This window comes from Nelumbo nucifera, chromosome 1 (genome assembly GCF_055504915.1).
Source record: "Nelumbo nucifera cultivar China Antique chromosome 1, China Antique-T2T, whole genome shotgun sequence".
Classification (NCBI taxonomy): Eukaryota; Viridiplantae; Streptophyta; class Magnoliopsida; order Proteales; family Nelumbonaceae; genus Nelumbo; species Nelumbo nucifera.
In genome coordinates, this window is record NC_142649.1 from 67,478,544 (window position 1) to 67,502,611 (window position 24,068).

Sequence of the window (24,068 nt, forward strand, 5' to 3'; positions counted from 1 at the left end):
AAATAAACATCAATATCACTAAATACAACTTTACATGAATCACATAAAAATTCAATTATTATCTAAATTATCCAATTTTAAGTGTTAATGTGTTAGTAAACTAATTTTCGATTGTTATTATGAAATTTTTTAAATATTTTTTTTTCAATTATTATCTAATACAAGTATCCAATTAAACAAATAATAATCGCTTTCATATTTTTGAGGCCAAAATTATGTTGACATTCAAATTATAGATTATCATGTGAAATATATCAATGCCTTTTATTCTGCATTTTTTAAATATTTTTAAATATTACTAAAAATTCTTTTTAATTGTTTTAAATATTTTCCACGTGTTATTATCTAATCCAATTAAACAATTAACAATTATTGAATCAAATAATTATGTAAAATTTGTAATTGTTGAATCAAACAATTTTTTTTCTGTATTTTTTAAATAATTATTTATTTTTATTCAAATAATTACTTTTCATGTTTCATTCTAAAAATTAAACAAATATTTTTTTGAATGGCTCCATGGACATATATTATTTCTATTCTAAAATTAATAATTATTTTTTCATGTTTCATTCTAAAAATTAAATAATTATTTATTTTAATTCAAATAATTATTTTGCATATTTTATTCTAAAAATTAAATTAAAATTAAAAAAAGTAAATGTGTAACAGAAAATTGAATGGATTTATGGACATAATATATGAAATACTTATTTTGCATGTTTCATTCCAAAAACTAAATAATCATTTATTTTTATTCAAATAATTATTTTGCATGTTTCATTCTAAAAGTTAAACTAAAATTTAAAAAGTAAATATATGACAAATAAAATTGATTGGGTTTATGGACATAATGGACCACCCATATATTTACTGTAAATATTTATTATTAGAATTTAAATAATAGCAAAAAATTAGAGAAATAAATAAATATTTATAATCTAAAAATAAAAAAAACAAATTAAAATTTTCACATGATATTTCAATATATTGATGTCAGTCTTAGCTCTACAACATACTCAATGTATAGGGTTAGATCACATAAAATTGAAGAAATTATTTATATATTATTTTGAAAATTTAAAAATTAAAAAAAATAAAAAAATCAATTATTTGCAAGAAATTTTAATTGATCTATGGACATGATAGGTCATGCATAGATCTATGACATAGTCAATTTTTAGAGGTAGATAACAAGAAAAACCTAAAATTTTCATTTCTTTCAGATTTTTTACTATTCTGTAATTTCTTCAAATATTCACAAAGATCTACATATAGGAGCAAAATAAGTGGGATTTTTTGTACAAGAATAGCATATCAACATACACAAAGATTTTTTTAAGCATCCAAACTAAAAAACACAAAAACATTGGCTGAGATTGTAAAAAAAAAAAAGGGAAAACATATTTTCGGTGATTTTTTAACAATCTCGAAAAACTTGTTGGATCTTGCAAATTTGTAGATGTTTCGGTGGATTTTGTCTAGATTTCAATCTCTACGAATGGTATGAAGGTTTCTAGATGGTTTGGGGGAAAAAAGAGGGCTTCTGAAGTGGGTTTAGAAGCCCTACTTTGAATGAAGTTTTTTTTTTTTCATTTTCCGACAATAATAAAATCGCATTGTATCAGTCGGTATGCCGATACAACACCCAAACAGGCTGATACTCACCGAAACACTACTAATACGGGAATGATACACTTCCAACATGACCAAAAGGAAGGGTACTAAGGATTTGGTACCGTTCCCAATACCAGAACCTCAAAGATACGATATGTATCAGTCAATATTGGCTGATACGTAAAGAAATTTTAAACCTTGGTCAAACAATTTCAGTCTCTTTTTTCTCATTTTAATACAAATTGGAGCTATTCTTAGATTTTTTGTATGACTCCATTTATTACCTTGTCCTTTTAGAGGGTGTTCTTTAATGTCAATTGTAATTGTTTTTCAGGTTAAAAAAAAAAATCAAAACCATTTGATTTGAAAACCGACCCTTTCTTAACACAAAAAACATGAAAAACATGTTCTTTTCTTGGCGGTAAATGTGTATTTTGTTTCTAAGATTGAAAAAACAGAACATAAAAACGTTCTTGAATTTATGGTTTGAAAAACATGTTTTATTTCAAACCTTTTTTTGTTGGAAAACTTTTTTTTTTTTTGTTTGTTTTAAATCATACAACATTTCTCATTTTATTTCAAATCCATTGTTGTTTTTCTTTTAAAAGCCATCATTTTGATAATTTCAAAAACATGCATTGTTTTTTGAAATAAAACCAACTAATTTTTTGTTCTCAAAATAAAAACATAGAACATTTTTTTTTTTTTTTACTGATGTAATAATTTTAAGATCATATTTGTTTTTAGTGTAAATGTGAATTAACGTAAAACTCCACCATCTATTCGCATATAAAACTCCACTCTCGATCTATATTTTCTTGTATTTGTTTTCAGGTTTATATCGAAAATCAAAATAAACCTTTCCATCGATTGATTTTTTCCATAAAAAATTACATCAATAGATTGTCAAATTAAAATGATTCCAATGGTTGGCTAAAATTTTAGACCCATAGGCTCCATCAATTGAGTTTTACCTTTTTGTTCTTTCATTCATCGAAATGAACATTCAGATTTCTAATTCACTCACAAAAGTTTGTGAAGTAGAGGAATCAATAAAACTTCTTTTCTTTTATAGAAAAAGATGACGCGCAATAGGATATCAAACGGAAACTCGTTGGATTTTTACCAAAATTCAAAAGACGATTTTGTTCAGAAGAACAACGTGGTTCGAGTTCAATTAATCTGGACACAATAATGGGTTCATTGAATCTGGACGCTCTAACGATCTCTTCATGTTCTAACAACCTATAACTACTAAAGTGAATTACGTGGCACGTTAGCGCCCACGTGGATGTACCAGGCCACAACTCACAAGCTTCCCATCCACGTCAGCTTTGAGCATGTCGAGTTCAGGAGTTCCTCACTCCTCACTCACCTAACGAACAAATAACAAAAAACCTCGACGCCACGTCATGTATGTCCTTACTTAAACGCGTGGATAGTGGATACTTGGCTCTACTCTCTAGAGCCACACCATCAGATAAACGGCGTCGTCTTCTAATGGATATCATATGCCAAAAACGGATCAGGTTCATTCCCCGTTTATCAAACGGAATTACTCCCTGTAACATTATCCACCGTTTGATGGGAGGGACCCATGGCCATACAAAAAGATTGGATGATTGTCTGTTTCTTGAGCTTTTGTCGTTTACTCTCTCTCTCTCTCTCTCTCCATCGTGTCATCATCGTGATGAGTCGACATGGCCACCCGCTTACATATACAAGACCAGACCAGAAGATTCAGTCTGCGTAAAACAAAAGAAGCAGAAGAATTATCTCCAGAAAAACAGAAAATTTCTTGCACGCTTCTCTGTCAATCATGGCGAAGATTCCGGTAAGGTTTAAAAGAGTTGCGGCGGCGTTCGACGACTTGGCTCGGGCTCGTCTTTGCGACAGCAGCGGTAGCGAGCACTCGGCGGAGAACTCGGCGGATTTATCCGATCTAATAGACTCGTTTATGGAGACGGATGACCGAGTCGATGGAGAAGAAGATGAGGAGCAAGCGCATGAGAATGAGAAGAGCGGTTTTCAGTCGGACACCGAGACTAAAGACATATTGCAAGGCCTGCTAGGGTGCGATTCGTCGGACGGAGACGAGCAGGTTAAGAGAACGATCCGTAAGGAAGTGGAACTCGCATGCCGAGTTCTTGGAACGAGGCCGTCTGAAGGGTTTAAACGTCAGTTGATGTGTCGATTGCGGGAGAGAGGTCTCGATGCAGGTGATTAACACACCGAACAACCTTACTCTGCTTTTAATTTTCTTTTTCAGTGTTCAACTCTAGAGCTAGATGATCCAAATTCAAAAACTTGTTAGCTTTTTAAAATTTCTGAGCCAATGAGTGATAAACACTGTATGGCTCACACCATTCAGATGGTTTTCAATCAATCAAGAACATCGGAATCTGTATACAGTTTAAATTGGTGTCAGCACTGGGCTCAGCATTCCATTCGTGAGCTCAGTGAACCGTATTAAGCATCCCTACACGACTTCTGCCTTTCTTTCACGGCGTACGTTACCACTTTACCAGTTACCACCACTGTACTGTTTGCACAGTTCTACTACGCTGCAGTAGTGCAGTTCTTCCTTTTCTGGTGTCTGCAGAGCAGAGCACAATGAGTGTACGTCTGTAGGCATCTGCATTGGTTTTCCGATTTCAATTGTCGTTTCATTCATGTACCCATGCATGCAGCGTATGTTAGCACCCTCTATTTTGTATTGTCAATTGGCACTGATTTCACAAAGCATAACAACGTCAGGTCTCTGCAAATCCCGGTGGGAGAAAATCGGCCGTTTCCCGGCGGGGGACTACGAATACATCGACGTCATATTCGCCGGAACCCGTTACATTGTCGAAGCGGCCCTCTCCGGAGAATTCACCATAGCTCGGCCGACGAATCGTTACCTGTCTTTGCTCGAGGTCTTTCCACCCATCTTCGTTGGAGAGCAGGACGAGCTGAAGCAGGTGGTGAAGTTAATGTGTGCCGCTGCAAAAGAGTCGATGAAGAGTAATGAGATGCACGTCCCACCGTGGAGGAGAAGTAGGTATATGCAGGCGAAGTGGTTCGGTTCTTACAAGCGTACGACGAATGCAGTTCCGGCTAAGAAGGCATCAAAGACGGGAGACGTTATGGCCAGAAAACGGTGGACAGGGTTTGAGCCGTCGCCGTCGCCGTCGCCGTCGCCGTCGCCGTTGCCGTTGCCGGAGATTCGCTATTATTGTGGAGGTCATATTGCCAAGAAAGCTGATGGGTTCAAAGCTGGGAACTTGGCAATGGTGTTGAGTGGCATGGGTTTGTAATTGAATTGTTGAATTGGGTGTAAAAATCAAAGCAAAGGGCGGTTTCTTTTTAGTTTCTTTCTTTCTTTCATCAGAATTCGGAAGTGGTGAGTGGTGAGATTTGGTGTGGTTGGTCGTGGCCCTGGCTGAATGAATGTATCAGTGGCTAACGTGTCCTTGAGAGTTGAGGATTCCTGGTGCTTATCCAAAGTCGGATAGAAAGGAAGAAGCTAAGTGACAGAGTGATGGATGGCCCACGATCTCTTTTTATCAATACTTTTCTGTATCGTAGCCCTCCAATTCCGGTTGTGTCAAATCTGATGGATCTGTCATTTTAGTTTTTTCTTTCTTATAATACAGTAAGTGGCTTGAATCTTGAGTTGTTGTGTAATTGAACGCTCTGGGACAATTAGAGGTTGATTGACAATTACTTGTGCAAGTGAAACCGTGAAAGTGAAGTGAAGTTTCTGGATTATAACCGTCCAAGCCAAGGGGCGGATGCAAGAATACGTCTGACGTCTGAGAAGAATTAACGCTGTAGATTAAGGATCAGTTTTGTCTTTATTGCTACCTTCCCATGGATTGCTCTCCCCGTTCCTTCTTTCTCTTTCTTCCAAAGGCAAAGGGTAGTTGAAGCATGATGGGAACATTCATGGTCACGGTTTGTTATCAAGAGAGAGAGAGAGAGAGAACCGAATCAGTTTCAATCGAAGTCCATTTCTTCCAAAAGTTTGGCATTTAATTCTCTTGGACTCGGTGGCAAGCATACAAGGGAAGTAATTGTCATAAGCTTTCGTAGAAAATGGACTTTGATTGAAACTGGTTAGGTTCTCTGGAATTTCAGAGATATAGAACTTTATTGATGTAAAAGTATATCGATAATCCTTTTGTCGATATTGTATTTGCATTGATTAATGATGTTAAAACTCTATCAGTCAATGTAAAATTACACTTCATCCAAACACCGATAAATACAAACCGAGAATGAAATTTTACATTGATCTATATTTACACCGAAAATCATAATAAGCTACCGCGTGAGAAACAACAATACATTGGAAACGTGGGGAGTGGGGGGGACTCTATTTGTCCTCCCGTTGAGTTGAGATGTAATTCAAACTCGACAGATCATCAAGCTGAGGGGCAATCAATTCTCTCTCTTATTCGCCACAGTCACACCAATGTAGTTCCAAAATGTGTATGGGTGTGGGCTTGGGGCAACGGGAGGCGGGAGGAGGGATAAAAAAAGCAGATTTGGTGACTTGGCTTTCATTTACGAGTCCAAAGAAAAGGACAGAAATTAATCCAGGAACAGCGTTGAAGAGGGCGTTAGGGAATGCAAACATGTTTGGTTTGGTTTGTTTTGTCTAAGATGCATTTTTGTATTATAATATATTCTGTTTTGTTTTTATGCTATTATAACATCAGCCGACCGGCTGCAGATACACAGAAACAATGGCATCAATGTCGGATGGGTGGGACTGGGAGAGAATAAAAGATATATTTCTGTGGGAGAGAATATGTTAAATGGGTCGACCAACATTTATTATTCTCACTGCTTCTAACGACCTGTCATGCCACAACCCACAAGCATTCCTTCTTATCACACAAAAGTAGAAGCTAAAATAAAAAAACGATGAAATAACGACATCAACCAATATGCATCATAAATGTGAATCTGACCCACCTACAAATGGAAAAAGAAGATTGTCATGGGTTAGAAATTTTGATCAATTTCTCTCTCCTTTCTCAGTAAACAGTAAACAACTATAGACTAAGGGTAGTTTGTGTTGCCCTTGCCCATGAACCAAAAGATGGGCCTGTGAATAGGCCTACATTCAAAAGGGGAAGTGGGTGGGGACTCTGGAGCCTCATTGCTGTTCCGAAAGCCCTATCATAAGCATCTTACCACTCAGATCTCCCTCTCATCTGGTTACATACTGAATGCCTGCATGTTCCTTCAACCATTCAAGAACCTTCGCACCCTCTAAGATTTCTTGCACCTACACAATTTGAAATATGGCTCTTGCGTTACAACTGGTATCTATGTCATATAGAATAATAGAATCAATAACCCATTTGTACTAATCATCTCACTACTTTTATCCTGGATGCCAATAAGACATGCATCACATAATGGGATCTAAGGAACACATTTCATAACGATGACAAATGCCCCTTTACAATATTCAGTAGAATGAATCATACTAACCTGTTCTCTTACTCGCTCCTCGTCATATTCTTGCTTATGGCGTTTAAATTCGGCAATGGAATTCTCAACCTCTTTGACAAGCTCATCTGTTGAATACTGCAACAAGATCAAGCATGTGAGATAAAAAAACAGTGTTATACATGGAATGTGATTGTAAACAGTGAAGATTACATTTTAACAGAAGAGATCCACCTGCAAATTTTCGCGCTGGAATATATCTCCTACAGCCAGATTCTGTTTTATCACATTTATTATATTCTCCCTCTGGCTTTCCAGATACTCATTTACTGCTTTTGGGCTTGAAAGAGAAGCTAACTGCTTTTGATCAAGCTTCATATTTGCCTGTTCACAGGACGCCCAAAAATCAGAAAGAATATATAAGATCATGAATTGGAAAAAAAATAATAATATCAAATTGCCTGCAGGTTCTAAAACCATGAATCCTGCAATCTGCAGTATAAAACTCCTTTGGAGCAAGGAATCCAATTTTAAAACCTTCGAATGAAAGCTTCAATTTTTAATTTGTAACTTCAGTTCAGACCTGTATCTGTAAAAGTTTTGCTCCATAAAGTTGTCTGCCTTGTTCCTCAAACAAAGATTGTGGAATATCAACCTCAATCATCTGAAAATTCACAAAAAATATAAGTACTAGATAGAACCAAAACGTTTGAGGAAAAAGGTAGAGCTAGTATGTGACAACTGTTAGTAATAAGTGGGACAATCTAAGAATGTGTTCCATAGCATTTATCTGCCATTGTATTAAACATAATCAGAAACACAAACACCCTCTAATGCTACGACATTTTTCATTTAAAGTTTTATATTTTATTAAATAAATTTGTTGCGCTCAGAATGGAATTCAGGAAAGTACTCCATTTCTTCATTTCCTAATGTGCCACGCTATAGAAGGCATTTAAGCAGAGCCTCTTGATTGAGAAAACATCAAATTGATCTTTCTACTATCAGCCCCTTGCATAATAATCTAGAGTAATGCATTGGCATTTCTGCATAGATGGGCATAACCAAATACAGTTCTCGCCCATTTATGCAAAAATGCTGTTGTGGCAACTTATTGCAATATAACAGCAAATAAACACCAAGATATCAAAACCTTCTAAACCACATCTCTTTTAGACCAAAAAGAAATACTACTCATGGCAAAATGCAAGAGAAAAAAAAAAGTATTTTTCTCTGGGGTTGGGGTTCCCACCACTTTCTAATAGACCAAGAAAAATGACTAAATGATTAAAATCATTCAATCAGCTTAAACAAGTGTGCATACCCCTAGGTGGGGCCTTTATGGGTGTGGCACAATCCTTGTCTTTCCAAACCTAGCCTAGCTCAAAGGGGCTGAAATCCTGATGCTAAATCAAATATTAGAAATAGAAAAAGTGATCCAGCCTGATGTCCAATCTGAGTTGGATTGAATTCAAGTATGCTGGTTTGAAAATTACAAACTAGTTCTTTTCAAATAGAAAAAGTGTTGTCCAAAACCAAGGCCCAGAAGCACTTAAGCGCTTGAAAATAGTTTGAACTTTCAAACACGTCTGAAAGGGAATGGAAAGCAAATCCAGGATTAAACAAAAACCCAGATTGTAGGGTTTGACAAAATCCCATATTTACCAAGTCCTTGAAAATTTATATGGAGAGCTCTTTCTGTAAACATTCTTTAAGGAATTTAATCTGCAATACTAAAAGTTCAGCATTAGTTTTAGAAGATTTTTGTCTCAAATAGGACTTAACTATCTGGATGCAATTAACAATATGGATGGTGTGAATTCTAACGAGAGAAATGCAGTGGATGGAACAAGCTCTTACATTGAACTGTCAGATCCACAGGTGGTATGAATAAGGAAACTCAACTAAGATTTGTTCCAACTATATGTGGTTGGCTATACTGCCACAGAAGGCAAAAGGATAAAAAAAATTGTGCTGACCACAAAACCTTTGTTTAACCTGTTTGTGTTAGGCCCCTACATGGATTAGCATTGTGTTTTGGTCCATCCTCCTTGGACCACCTTAGTGATCCACCTAATATAAGCACACATACTGTGCTCTTGTGCCATTGGAGTGGCTCAAGTCATACCTTGTCAAGACCTTCATAGCATGTAAAGGTAGTTAATTATTTTTTTGATAGGTAAGTGTTAGTACTGTACTAATAATTACACGTCAAAAACTGGACCATGGGTCCCATGTATAAAGCCCACATGGTCCGTGATAATATAACTCATGTACAATGTATACAGCCTATACAACATCCAAGGATTGCAAAATAATACTGTCATTCATTAGAAAAATGATCATAACATAAGCCTTCCAAAATCCGTCACAATGGATGGCTAGAAAAAGATCAGCCCTTCAATCTTCCTGATTCCTCCAACTACTCTTGTGCCCAAAATTTATAAGATTCTGCTCCTTATGAATAAACCAAATTGGGCATGAAGAACATAAAACCAAATTTAGTTGATGAGATTTCAGTGACATAACTTCACTAGTGTGAACTTATTTTACACTGCCAGTCTCAAAACTAGATAAAGGAGGAAGGTTGCATCAGGTTGGTAGCCGATTAAAACAATGGGTCTTCACCAGGGGGCAGCAGTTGCCCCTTATTTATTTGCACTGATCATAGATGAATTGACTAAACATATTTAGGATAAGGTTCCATTGTGCTTGTTGTTTGCCAAGGACATTGTTCTAAACTTTTAATTGATGAAACTAATGAAGTATTAAATGCAAAATTAATTTTATGGAAGAATACCTTAGAAACAAGAGGTTTTAAAATAAGCAGGAGTCAAGCTGAATATATGCAACTTAGGATTGGAGATCAAGAGATAACTCAATGTAACCTTTTCTGTTACCTTGATTCCATAATTCATAACAAGGGAGAGATTGAGGAGGATGTTGCCCATAGAATTAGAGCAGGATGGACAAAATGGAAGGGTGCATTTGTAGCCTTATGTGCTAGGTAAATACCACTTAGATTAAAAGGAAAGTTCTATAAAACAATTGTAAGGTTAGCAAATATGGAGTAGGGTGTTTGGTAGTCAAGAAACATTGTTCAAAAAATGACTGGCAGAAATGCGTGCTAAGATGGATGGGTGCAAAAACTAGAAAGGATAGGGTCAGAAATGAAATCATTTGAAGGAACCTAGTAGTAGGTCCAATCCAATAGGTGATAAAATGAGAGAAAGTAGAGTCAGATGGTTCAATCACATGCACGAAAGACCATCTACAACACCCATATGAAAGAGTGACCAGTTACAAGTTGAAGGGGCAAGAATGGCTAGGGGCAGACCAAAAAGGACATGGGTTGAAGTAGTAAGAAAATGATATAAGTGGTCATAATTTAACAATTGATATGGCGTAAACAGAATGGAATGGCAAAACAAGATTTATGTAGCCAACCCCATATAGTTGAGATAAGGCTTAGATGATGATGACGAGAAGACGGTAATGCTGAGTTGCTAACATCTGAACCTCTTTCACTTAATCATAATATTCGTAAGACTTGTACCAATAAAAGAAATTTGTCTTTATGTCTCCATAAAATTATATGCATATAAATGGGGCTGAGATTATATGCTCGAGTAAAATTCATTATTAAATGGGATTGGGTGGAACTTGAGTCTAAGAAGGGATTTGAGGGATTCAGACTTCGACTGTATTTCGAGCTTTCTTGCAATTCTTGATAACGTTGTCTTAGACCCCACTAGGGCGAATTCTAGAATTTGGACACCTAACCCCAATGGCATTTTCTCTTGTGCTTCTTTCTTCAAAGTCTTAAGTCAGTCCACCAGTCCTACCCTGTCCCCTTTTCCTGTTGGTGAGGTTTGGTGCAGAGCTATACCTCCTAGGGTTGGTAGTTTTTGTTGGGAAGCCTATCTGGAAAGAATCAACACTGGTGATCTACTCCAAAAGAAGAGACCCAATACTTGCTTGTCACCTCAGTGGTGTGTTCTGTGCAAAGCAGACGGGGAGACCGGTTTTCACCTAATGGTGTCGTGCCACTTCGCGAGGTCGTTGTGGGTTTGGGCTTTCTCCTTGTTTGGATGCAGCTGTAATCCCCCATCAGACATGCAGGGCCTTTTTGCCCCCTCCTTCTTCAGGTGGCGGTTAAAAAGGGGAAGGACAATGTGGAGAGGACTAAGGGCTGCAGTATGTTGGACACTGTGGGAAGAAAGGAACTCCAGGATATTCTCAGAAACTCAGAGAGGGACAGCAGATTTGAGGACTATCATACAGTTTAGGGCGGTACAGTGGCTGAAATCTCTGGAAATATTCACAGATTACACTGTGGATGACATGTTGAGGAAGTGGGGTGAAATTGCAAGTTGCACGCAGACCAAGTCAGTAATGAGTGTGGCTTGGACCCCCCCACCTAGTGGATTCTTGAAATTAAACTTTGATGGATGTAGTAGGGGAAACCCGGGACAATCAGGGATCGGGGGTGTTTTTAGAGATGAAAATGGGGTCATCTCTGCTTTGTTCTCAGGCCCAATTGGAGTGGGTGACTCCCTTAGAACTGAGATATGTGCAGTTATGGAAGGAGCCCGGAAAGCTAAGGAATTGAACATCAAGAAACTTATAATTGAAGGGGATTCAGAGGTGGTGATAGGGTGGCTGACCAAAGAACAAAATGATCTTTGGAAGTATAACAATGAGAAGAGGAAATTCAAATGGCTGGTGCGGGAGATGGAAGTTAAGACATGTTGGATTAAGAGATCAGCTAATTCCCTAGCTGACGGTTTAGCAAAACAAGGGGCAGAAAGGGATTCCTTGTTTTGGGCTAAGTTGTAATGTTAGTGTCCTTGTATCTTTGTATTTTCTTCTTTCCTTTCTTGAAGTTCTTTGTGACTCTTGGAAGATAAGTGTGTTTGTCTTCCACTTGTAAATTTTCTACTGATGAATTAATGAAAGTGTTATTGATCAAAAAAAAAATAAAGATTTTCCAAACCTAGAAGTGAAACCCAACCAAAGTGGAAAACCCATTCAACATGGGCATGAAATGAGTTGGGTCCAGTGAAGGTCACCCCACTTAAGAATAAATGAAAGGAGGTACCATTGCCTTTATGTCTATTTGATAGGTCTGTAGATTCCCTCATGACAATGTCATGCTCAATACCCAGTTAAAATACGGTTGAAAATTGAAGAGCAGGATTCCATGAAAAGTGCAATATTTGGTCAATATTTCCAACTTATTCTTTCAATAAATAAACTGAATTGCAATATTGTTTCATAAAACTGTGAAACTGAAATAACCTTACGAAGCTGATCAAGAATTGCATTATCTGTTGCTTGTTCTCTAGCTGTCTGCTCCACTTCTTTACATCTCTGAAATAATGATTCTCTGACCTGAATGGAACAAAAGTTTTTAATCCTGAGCATGTTCTAGACATTAAAACTGAATTTATCTCCCCCCTCCTCGTTATCTGTGTGTGCATATAGACAAAGGGGTTACCTGTTCCAATGTACTGCACCCGGGAAGAAGCCTATCGGCTAGAGAGTCATCCAATTTTGGCAAATCTCTATAAAAAATTTCTTTGCATTCAACCTGGGAAGGGAATAATTAGACAAGATAAATATATTTTCCTTCAAAAATCTGTCAACTTTATACAATAACATTTATGATAAAAGATCAAATTTGTAGAAAATAATCTGTACCCAAATTTCTCCCCCCTCCCACCTTTCTCTTGTTAACTACTTAGGAACTCACAGTAAACTGAGCATGAATGCCACGGAGGCTTTCTTGGGTCCATGACTCTGGAAATACAAGTTGAAAATACTTTGTTTCACCTTGTTGAATCCCAATTATTGAATCAAGAAACCCAGGCAGAAGTTTATCACCTTCTTCTGTATCAAAATGAAATCCTACAAATGGAAACCAATTAGGTAAAAATTACTTCTAGAACTTAGGATTGTTATATCCTTTAACTGCAAGGCTATGAGAAAACCATCTAAACAAATCATTAATGAATGGAAGCATCCCATAGACTCATCATGTACAAAGGAGTTGATTGACAATGATAATCATGATTGCTTAACTTGTTCTGAGATTATTTCCAAGCCCCACATATGATGCATACATAGAATGTTAACAAGAGGAAAAGTTTATTTGCTTCAAAAGTTCAGTTAATTTTGAAAACAAAGACCTTTACAACAGAGAGCATGTTTAAGTCATGGAGGATATGAAGTAGTCATCTTCCACAGTTATTGACAGGAATTGGACCCACAATCTTCATCTGATAGGTAAATGCTGATCCATTTGTAGAACCTAATAAGCCAATGTGATGATTTATAAATTATGGAAGAATATAACATATCAGATGGTTTAGAACTTATGAACCAAACAGTTGTTCCATTCCTCTATGCACATTTAAGACAGCACCAGGAAGGATATCTTTTCTTTCTTTATTTTTTTTCCTTTTTTTTTTTTGGGGGGGGGGGGGTGACTAGAAAAGAAGTAGATAGGATATGCAGCAAATCAGATAGTCCTTTTAGTAAACTAATTATGCAAGCCAACTCCTTAGAGGCTTGCACCATTCCACCCTATCAACTTCACTATTGCCCCAAGATTATCAATGAAATCCAGAGACATATTTCCCTCGCTATCTGTTTTAAACAAGGTAAAGTACGTATAATATTAATTTGTTAAAAGTATATCTATACAATTTAGCACATCTTCATTAAGAGGATGCGCAAAATATGTGTTAGACATTGTTCCATTCTTTCCTGAAAGGTCAAAGTGATCTCTTCAAATTGAGTCCACAATCTCCACAATATTTCATATGATAATATCTTCTTCAATGCAGTCTACGGCCATCTTTCAGTTGCCTTCAAGTCAGATATGGCGAACTCCAATTCCATTACAATAATAACACTTTCACGAACAGACCCTCCTTTGACAGTGTTGGCGCTAGTTTGGCCAATGTTAATAGCTTCTTTAGATCCTCTGAATAGTGTGTGGAGTTTCATTTCCATGGGACTATTTTCATATTAAAGGATACACAGTGGGAATGGTCCATTATATGTTTATATTAATAGCCTTTGTTATTTATCATAAAATCCTTTCTTCTTCAGCCAATCAATCTAGCTGTACTTGATTCAGCAATTTTCATGAAAACTACTTACCAACTATATTCGATTCAGTGTTCAGCTAAATTTTCATAAAGAAAATTAAAATATGTCAGGATGTTATGCATGAAGTTTCAAAAAGAATTCTCAAGTTGGTCCCATATACCAAGTTCCTCTTTACAAATGACAAAATGGAAGATATTAAGAAGTGATCTCATAACGTTTTAAGTGGAAAAATAAATCTTGTGGATTTTATGGGTTAGGGTTCATATGGACAAACCTTTACTCTCTGCAGCTGGAATTTGTCGAGCATTAGATTCATCCTGCTCAACTGTTGTTGCAGATATATCAAGGACAACAACATCACCAATCTGTGAATTTTCAAGATAGACTTTAGCCGTAGGATCATTTTCTTTTCTCCTTAAGCAGAACTCAGTTACATTGAAGTTTGGGAACAAACTATTGGAGCAAACTTCTTATTGGGATTCTTAAAATAAAACCATTATAAGCACCACTTTAAAGTTAAGCAAAATATAGTTTTGAAATGAAACTTGGATTCTATAGGGTTTAATTTCCTAAACATGAGAGAAGGAAATTACTTGAAAAACCCAGAAGCTCAAAATGTACAAAAATATACATATAGTGATAAAAAACTAAAATTTGTGTAACTAATTAAGAATATTCCTCTATATGTATAACATTTTAATAACTTAAGCACATCTGCCCATCAACTTGGACTTCCTTGTTTACATAACTACCTAGAAAATCCTTTTCACTCTCTATCTCATATTCATCATCATTCAGGGTGAAGAAATGCTAGTTGACCCAGAACGAAAATTGCAAGCATAAAAAAATACATTTGAAATGTAACTGAAACCAAATATACCTGTAATCCTCTATCAGTTACAATTCTTAGTGAACCTAGATTCTTGTGGCGACGCCTTAGCTCTTCTTCAGAAGCCTTTTGAGCATCTATGTCACTGTCTATCCCAACAACAATCTTCAAGTCCTTATATCCATTCTCAGGAATCCATTTAACCTCAGGTGCAACGTCGACCACAACATCATATCTGGAGCCAAATACATCAACAACTATTTTAGATTCACAAACAAATAGAGATGATGATAATTGCACATGTGATGACATTTAAGATTCCAAGAACTAAGAGATAAAAACTTGACAAACCTGAGAAAACCTTGAAGAGAATAGGCTTCCTCCAATTCAGGAAATTTGGTAACAATGCGAACGGAATCTTTTAAGGCCTTCCCAGTCACCTGAAGGAAAGTGGATCAGGATAGCAGCTAATATGCTTAAACAATCAGTTCCCTGATGATTGGCAATAATTTTAGAAGTTCATACTTTCTTGTTCTCTGTCATAATATTGAAAATATAAGTAAACTTGGAGCATATAATTAAATAATAACATAATAAAGTTTTCCAATATTCTAATTGCAATTGATCATAAGAAAAATGTCTGTTTTTTGATATGGAGAACCATATGTACAGCATATTAGATCAGCATAAAAGAATGATAAACACAATCTTTAAAGCTAAACGTAAAATGGACATAATTTTTTTAGAACGAAATAGTTCAGTTATTATTTCTGCCCTTTCCACATTAAAAACTTTGTTTCCATCCCTTCTAATTTGTGAAGGTATAAATGGCAAGGAAAACAGGGTTTTCATCGCAAAAGGGACAATCATATAGCCCAAATATTTCAGCCTGAAAAATTAATAGCCAGTGCTCAAGCAGAAGAGAAAGAAACCTGCATTCATTTATTTAATAAAAAATATGGTCTCTGAGAGTGGAATGATGAAACATGATTTGTGCAGTCAACCTATAGGTGGAACCAGGAAAAAAAATTGAGTGGTGGGGCAAGTATATAATCTAAAAGGGTATATAGTTTTCACTCTATATATGTAAATACAATTTTCATTCTTTTTTTCTCCTGGTTGTGCCCCTTTGCTGTTCCCATAGTATTGAAGTTAAGACAGAAGTACATCATAGGATTATGAAGACATATATTCTATTTATTTTGGTCAGTCATGGAAGATGCTACAGCTCTAGAACTAATTCAGTTACCTGGTAGAATTTTATTAACTACTTACAACTCCATAAAAATTTACAAAAGATTGCTTTCCTCCAAACACACACACACACACACAAAGTACTAAAAATTTTTTGAAAATTAAACAACTTCCGACAACTGAAATCATCATCATCTATGCCTCATCCCAATTATATGAGGTTGGCATAAAAGGGCAGACCAGTGCATGAGGACCAATGCATGGTCTGGGGAGGAACAGATGTACGCAGCCTTACCCCTGCACATACAGAGAGGCTGTTTACAAGATTGGAACCCTGGTCAGATATGTCACAATGGAGCAACCCAACCGTTGCGCCAACTGAAATAATAAGGAGAAATATGTAATTAATGTGATTAACAAAAAGGAAACTTAAAACTTAGACCCAAAAATTTAACTTACAAGAAAAGGCCAACTTATTCCAAAGGCAAAGGATACAAAGAAACTGATTAAAGATGTAACATACCGATGACATTGCATGTGGAAGGGTCCTCTTCAGAATAGATTCAATTGTAGCTCGCTGAACATTCTTTTTGCCAACATAGTTTACAAGGATAGTCTCTGGAACATTCTTTCCCGGGCGAAATCCAGGTACCTGAGCATACAAGAGCAAACTGTAATGGCAACTTGGCTTCTTTTTTCTCATTACTAACGGAAAAATGAATAAACAACCAAGCATGCAGGCAGGGGTGCTAAGAATTATTGAGCTTTTAGTGGATTGACACCAAGCTCTAAGATCTCAAAGTTTTCAGTGGATTGATCACTACGCCTAACCCTAACCCTAGATCTCAAAATATCGCTTTTTTGAAAATGTGGAAACTTCTAGCGATAACTAGAAATGGCTTTTCATGAGCGTAGGACGTTGTTGGATTCAGCTAGACAGAATAATCAAGTAATTACTGGCCTCACTGAATTATAATGCAATACTGCATTACAGATCACCAGGCATATCGAATGACAGCTAAAATAGCCAAGGACAATCATTGAACTGAACTAGAAGTACCTTTGACTGCTTCGTAATCTCCATGATGACGTTTTTGTAACAATCCTCGCATACAACTGATGGAACTTTCACAGTTAACCGTACCTGCAGAAAACACCAGACATTAAAGAACAGAATCTGGGCCCGTAATAGCATATAATATGAAAGGATTTCTTCTTATCCACCGTTCAGTTTATGAAAAAGAATGGAGACAATGTATACCCATATCAGAATTTGACAGTTCCTGTAATAAACAAAAGAAAGGGGAATCCCCAGAACACGTGAAAAGATATAGAATATAGACTGCATTCTGAAGCTCTGGAAAGAAACATCAAAGTGAACATTTTGAAACGAGAAAACAAAACAATTGCGTCTTTATATACAGTATATGAATTAAATTTAGCACGTAAAATTAACATTTTCAGTGATAGGCAAACAAGAAAAGAATTCAAATTCCGAAACGGTGAAAACAAGAAAAGAGACTCACTCTGGAGCTGGGCTCCTCGGTTTCTGTGACCTCAATATCAGCCGGCAGTTTATCTTTGTCCGTGTCGAGAGCAACTGCCGATGCATGGATGGAGCGTTGAGTTTGAGCCAGGGTCCTGCGAGTTGAAGATATGCGAAGAGAAAATTGGCGGGAAGCGAAGGTAAGTCTCTGAAAACTGGTAAATTCCCTGATGGGTCGAATACGTTCAGAGAGAGGAGTCGAAGCAGAGAGGCGAGAATTATGAAATAGAGAGGGTTTCAAATTTAAACGGAGGGTTGTGGAACTCAAGAGATCCATTTCCCTTTCAAAAACAGTAGCAGCTTATTAGACTGCTCAGTTCTCCGCAGATAGAAAGCAGTGAGAGCTCCGTTTTAGGTGGCCTAACAGAGAGAGAGAGAGAGAGAGAGAGAGAGAGAGATGAAGAAGATACACGAATTCGGATAGGACGGACATTCTCCTTGGTATTTCTCTAGGATAAGAAAATATCGAGGCAACGTAGACGGCGCCACAATGCACGCATCGCGCCATTGATGCGATGGCCCCGAAGTGCATAAATGTCGTCCACGAAAAGTCCATTTGATGAACGGCTGAGATTGTTACAAGATCCGAGTCCATCAAAGTGCTGAATCAGCTGATCTTGAACTACTGAACAGCATTATGCTGCGACTTAGGACTTACGTGGGCCCAACCCTAAGCTTGATCCATAAACCTGTTCATGGGCCGAGTGGATTTTAGGCATGTGGGCTCAGGCAAGAGTCTAAAATATCGGGAGCCCAATTTGGTAATGTATTATATAATAAAAAAATATATTTTTTTCAAGTAGTAGTGAAATCTTTTATTATTTTTTTTAGGTTTTAAGGTCTTTTAATATAAATAAAATGATTATTAATAGAATAAAAAAAGAAATTTTTTTCTTAATTTCTAGTCGGGCTTGGCCCCGATCTTGGGCTTCAGGTTTTATATGAGGGCCAAGCTCAGGCTCAAAACCTAGGCACGATGGTAAGGTCGGGCTCGAGCTCGAGCCTGAACATATTCTATTAATATAGAGGCAAAGCCTGATCGCCCAACCCAACCCGAAAACTAGCAAGGGGCGCATGTGCTTGGTAATACCAAATAATTGAGAGAATAAAAAGTAAAGAAAACTAATAATAAAAGTTGTACTTGTAGAAATACAAATTTTATATGTATGAGAACAGACCCATTAAATCATAGGAAATGAGTACAAATTTTAACTTGATACATATCCAATGAAATTTAAAAGAAGATTAGCTAATGAATAGGCAGCCAATACCAATTTGGTTAAGCATGGGCAAAAAAGACATATAGAAAAAAGTTTAAAATAACAATTTTATTTGGATATGGTGTCTTAATTATATACAAATAAGGACATAAGTGTAATAAGAAACAAAGTCAACCAACCAAATTACATAAAATGGAATAATCCATCAGCATTGCCTGATACAAAAGATCGAGATCAATAAAAAAAGAAAAGAATAATATTAGGGGTTCAGTACAGAAAATAGCCTAAACTCAATTGCAATTAATTTTCCTAATTTTGACTCTTTCATGCATATTTAAATACAAAATGAATAGAATTAAAAGTGGGATTCCCCAAGTTCCCTAAATTTGGTTCCAACACATAGTAGTACAGTTATCCAATAATTTTGAGCTCCTTTTTTCTTGCACAGGTAGCTTGGGAACATTAATGTCAAAATAAACAATTAAGTTTACTTGTCCTAGGAAATAACCAGCATGGATATGGTGAGATGCTATTAATTAAGTTTACCAGAATTTCTTCTTTCTTAAAACAGAAGTAGAAGAGGATATATACTCCTCCCTCGAACAAAAGAATCCCTAAATCATTGGCAAGAAAGAGATAGCCAGCAAAGCAAGAAAACAATGAGCAACTTTTGTTTTGCTAGAGAAAACCTAGCATTGGAAATGGAAAACAAAATACACACACAAAAAAAAAAACATCAACCGAAAATACAAAAGACAAAACCCTACTTCAATAGTGGTAGATCTTCGAATGAAACATCGGTTGCAATCATCTCCATAACATTTCATGGGCTGGTGTTAAGAGATGGTTCTGTTAATTGGGAGTCATTGCATTCAATTTGACTCCGGATCTCCTGCCCACCTCTACCCTCAACACATTACCCCCCCTCCCCCATGAATTTGGAACATCTCTCCTTGCATAATACTATGCAGAGGATGAGATGTTCTCCATGCGTGGCTGCAATAAACATGGGTAGAGTTTGTGTGGACAGGAGATCCAAACTCATTCAATTTCTTAATAAAAAATGAAACTGATTTTGTTGTAAACAACCCATGTTTAAATATTAAAAAGAACTACAAAATTCTAAAGAGATCGGAAAGCACAAAAGAGAGTAAGTTGATGTGGACAACTACATGAAATATAAAGGGTAGGGTTACAACTTGGGTGAGACTAACCCGATCCAACCCAATTGGGTTTAGTGTTATTAAGTTTTAGCTAACTTTAATTATTTTATAATAGATTCTTATTTAAATTATTTTAGTGGATTTTAAATTAAACATTTCTAAAATATATTTATTATAATTAATGATTTTATTGTATATTATTATTTATATTTTTTAATGAAATTAACTTATATGAAATTGGTAAAAAGTAAATTTGAAACAAATAATTCTTACAATTTCAATAGTTTCTAATAATTCACCCATAATTAAAAATGATTTACTGTTAGTTATTACAAATAATATAATGATAATTATTGTTGTAATTTTTACAGAATTTTGAAAATTTTAAAATAATTCGTGAATAACATAATTACTATAATACTGGAATTTCCATAATTATCAAAATACAAAAATAACCAAAAATATTTTAAAACTTACTCTTATTATTTTTTATTTATCAATATTTTTTATCATAGCAATTAATTAATGATAAGTGTGGTAAATTGAAATAATTATCATACATTTTTGTTAATTTAATAATTTTCACAAATAATAGTTACAGATAATTTACAACTTAAAATTATATATGATTATTTTTAATAATGACTAATAAATTGATAATATAAATTAATGAAATTACCATCATTATGAAATTATCAAATTATTGCATAAAATTATAATTATCAATATTTTCAATAGTTTTTTGTAATAATTGTAAAATCATTTTAAAAAATACTATTATTAATTTTAATTATTAATAACCTTATTAGTTTTGAAATAATTTTACAATCATTAAGGTAATTACTAATTGATGGAGGGTGATTTGGCCCGACCTCGTAGCACGGGTACACTTGGGCATGACCTTGCTCAAGCGATGACTCAGCATGATAGCACAGCAAGCGCAACCGCAACTCGGTGGGAAGGGCTCACCGAGCTTAGTCTGGAAACTCGGCGGGTTAGGCTACTCGCCGAGAGCCGCCTGGCTTGCACCTCCTTCCCAAGGCTGAGGCATTTCGAGCTACCTCCGAGCTCGGGGCCCCCTGACCTTTCCTAATGCCCGAGCTCCTCCTAGTGGATTTTAGGCCACTCCCAAACAGGAACACCCCAATCCGCCTCTAGATACCCCGAGGTAGAGACACCTCGGGCCAAACAGCTCGGTGTAGCTTGCCACAGGCAACTCACCACTCGCAAGGTAGTTCGGTACCGGGTAGCTCGCAAGAAAGCAGTTTGACACATCATAGGAAGGCCTTCTGCCCGACCACCGTACCTGACAAACCTGGAGACTGCAACCACATCTCTCGTCAGATAGTGTCGTGCCCGCCACCTTTAGAAGGTGTCTTACACTTGACAGGTACGTACCCTGCAAGGACAGCCCCGCACGTGCCACCTCAGCCCTAACTGTAACGACTGCGGCAAGATGATAGTGGCGGTTATACCTGCCCTGTCAGAGGCAGGTGGGCCTGATTCGACAGAGTTCTATTATAAGTAGCCCAATCCCAAAGGATAGAGGTAACTTCTGATACTCGCGTTATCTGCACTCTTAGCTTTCTTCCTCTCTTTGCACCTTTCACAGAACTCTAACTTAAGCGTTGGAGTGTTCCCGTCGGGCAAGCCCCCAGGAATCCCTGATCTTCTCCATCTTAGGTACCTTTCAGGAGCCACGCAAGTGCCAACTAGGAGTGACCGGATTGCGCACCATCACTAATAATTATTAATAGCCTCAACAATTTTGAAATGATTTTACAATTATTTCAATTTGATGATGTAATAATAATAGCATTAACAATTTGAAAATTATCAGATTATCAAAATTATTATTGAAATTAAAATATAACATTAATAATTTGTAATTAAAAGTTATCGTATTATCAAAATTATTGTTGTAAATTTTTAAATAATTATTGAATAATAAAATTAGTTACTTACTATAACTACTGAGATTTCCATAATTATCAAAATACTAAAATAACAAAAATGTTTGTTAATTGTAAATTATTATTGACATTACTATTTTTCTCACAACTAATAATTTTCACTAATTACACCAGTAATTTAAAAATTACAACTAATTTTTAAGGATTTTAAAAAATCATTGCTAATTATTAGTAATTCATAAACCCGATCAATAAAATTGTGCAAGCCTGGCGGCCCGGCCCAGCCCAGCCCGAAAACAGGTCTACGACCCAACACAATCCGAGTTTATGCCAAGTGGGATCATCTGTTGTTTTTGTACCCCTTAGGTGTCCTAAGTCCTCCCATTTAAGGACACACCTGTCCATTTACAAAATCTCAATTAAATAGATTGTAATCTCGGTTAACCTTCGGTTAGTTAGAACAAAAATAAAAAGAATCCACTCCAAAAACTAAATGTTGACCACTTGCCCCCATTATATGCACATCTCTAGAAGGAAAAAAATCCCATCCAAAAAAGGAAATTGAATATTCTCACTCTCTCTTTCTCTCAACAAACCATCCTTCTTCTTCTCCTCCTCGCTTCTTTTATTCAAGGTCTTTAGTTTATTTAATACTATGATCTAAGGTTTGTCTACACCTTCTGATGTCTATATATTCTTGAGTTTAACTTTCTCTTCTAGTTAGATTGAAAGTGGTACTTTATTATTGTTTTGGAGTTCTATTTCTACTATTGATTTTCCCTTTCAAAAAAGATGTTTTAACCTGTTTTTTTTTTTTTAATTTAAACATTGATTTCCTTGTTGATGATTATATTGTTTGTTAAAACAAACAATCATATATAATAGGAAAATTGTCTAAAACTCACCATGAGTTCTCCACATTTCCCTTAAACCCACAACAACTTTTCAAAATGTCTAAAACTCACTATGTTAGTAAGTTTTTATTTTCTAAAACTTATCTTTTGTTAGTGCACCGCTAAAGCTTCTTAACAGAGGCGTCCATGTCAGCATAAATAATAATTTTCATGACCAAATTACCCTTGAATGGCGAGCTAGAGGAAAAATGGTCTTTTTCAGTTTTCATTTTTCTTGTTTTTTTCCATTTTTAGTGTTTTGTTATAATTTCAATTGTTTTTTATAATATCTGTTTTTTACATTTTCTATTTTCTACAATCTATAATTTTTCCTGTATTTTTTGTTATTTATTTGTAATTTCTGTGTTTTTCTATAATTTTTGGTGTTTTTTCTACAATTTTTATTTTCTGATTTTGTTTTTCAATTTCTATAGTTTCTATAATTTGAAAATAATTTTTTATTTTGTTTGCAATTTCTATAATTTTTTATATTTTTTGTAATTTCTATGTTTTTATGTATCTCATATTTGAAAATATTTTTTGAACTTTTTCCATTTTTTCATGTCTAAATATTAAAATGGTAATATATTAACACCCGTTAATTTATTTTGTATATATTTTATATTTTTCTATGAAGGTTAAAATGGTAATATATTAACACCCGTTAGTCTGTTTAACGTCAAGTTAGTGATATGATGAGTTTTAGACAATTTCCCTATATAATATAATTTGATTGTCTTAGAATCAGGAGAAGTAATAACAGAGAGAGAGAGAGAGAGATGTCTATTATGTGTGAGACAATCATTTAGTGGGGACGTGGCCTTTTTCTTGCCTCATGCCTAGGGACGGTTTTCCATGGAAGGAGTTTACTTTTGCAAGATGTCTGTTACGTCCAAACCTGGGTGAGACAATGGTTGGCTTTCTCCTTTCACCTTTCAAGTCTGAAGTTTTTAGTTGCGATTGCCATGGAAGGGGTGACTTTGGCAATCTTTTTCTGTGTATCCCCATTTTTGGGAGTTTCTTGATGAGTTTTGACTTTGTTGGAGGTCGGTCCTCCTTTATTGGTGTTTCCATCTTTTTGCGTCTTTTGCAGAGTGCTTACAAGAAACTTTGTTATCTTGTCTTA

The 24,068-nt window shown here is 35.7% G+C and overlaps 2 protein-coding genes across 2 annotated transcripts; one reads left to right on the forward strand and one right to left on the reverse strand.

The window, feature by feature from the left end:
• Nucleotides 1-3,348: 3,348 nt before the first annotated feature.
• On the forward strand, nt 3,349-5,284 carry LOC104594140 (uncharacterized). The gene is made up of 2 exons (XM_010254307.3): nt 3,349-3,836; nt 4,375-5,284. Exons 1-2 carry the CDS (start codon nt 3,437-3,439, stop codon nt 4,914-4,916), a joined length of 942 nt encoding a protein of 313 aa, XP_010252609.1. The 5' UTR covers nt 3,349-3,436; the 3' UTR covers nt 4,917-5,284.
• Nucleotides 5,285-6,511: 1,227 nt separating this feature from the next.
• Nucleotides 6,512-18,254, reverse strand: LOC104594139 (trigger factor type chaperone family protein). Its single transcript, XM_010254306.3, has 13 exons — nt 17,734-18,254; nt 17,268-17,351; nt 16,731-16,859; nt 15,365-15,453; nt 15,065-15,248; nt 14,459-14,549; nt 12,821-12,975; nt 12,566-12,658; nt 12,367-12,459; nt 7,649-7,729; nt 7,300-7,449; nt 7,108-7,203; nt 6,512-6,898 (listed from the first exon to the last, which is right to left on the reverse strand). The coding sequence occupies exons 1-13, from the start codon at nt 18,028-18,030 to the stop codon at nt 6,821-6,823; spliced, it is 1,620 nt and encodes a 539-aa protein (XP_010252608.1). The 5' UTR covers nt 18,031-18,254; the 3' UTR covers nt 6,512-6,820.
• Nucleotides 18,255-24,068: the final 5,814 nt, after the last annotated feature.

Excerpts from the sequence above, each read along its gene's own strand:
- LOC104594140 (XM_010254307.3), top strand. The coding sequence starts at position 3,437 with ATGGCGAAGATTCCGGTAAGGTTTAAAAGAGTTGCGGCGGCGTTCGAC. Across the intron at positions 3,837-4,374 it reads GGAGAGAGGTCTCGATGCAG|GTCTCTGCAAATCCCGGTGG; the intron begins GTGATTAACACA and ends TAACAACGTCAG.
- LOC104594139 (XM_010254306.3), bottom strand. The coding sequence starts at position 18,030 with ATGGATCTCTTGAGTTCCACAACCCTCCGTTTAAATTTGAAACCCTCT. Across the intron at positions 17,352-17,733 it reads CCGAGGAGCCCAGCTCCAGA|GTACGGTTAACTGTGAAAGT; the intron begins GTGAGTCTCTTT and ends TGTTTTCTGCAG. Across the intron at positions 7,204-7,299 it reads TCCAGCGCGAAAATTTGCAG|TATTCAACAGATGAGCTTGT; the intron begins GTGGATCTCTTC and ends ATCTTGTTGCAG.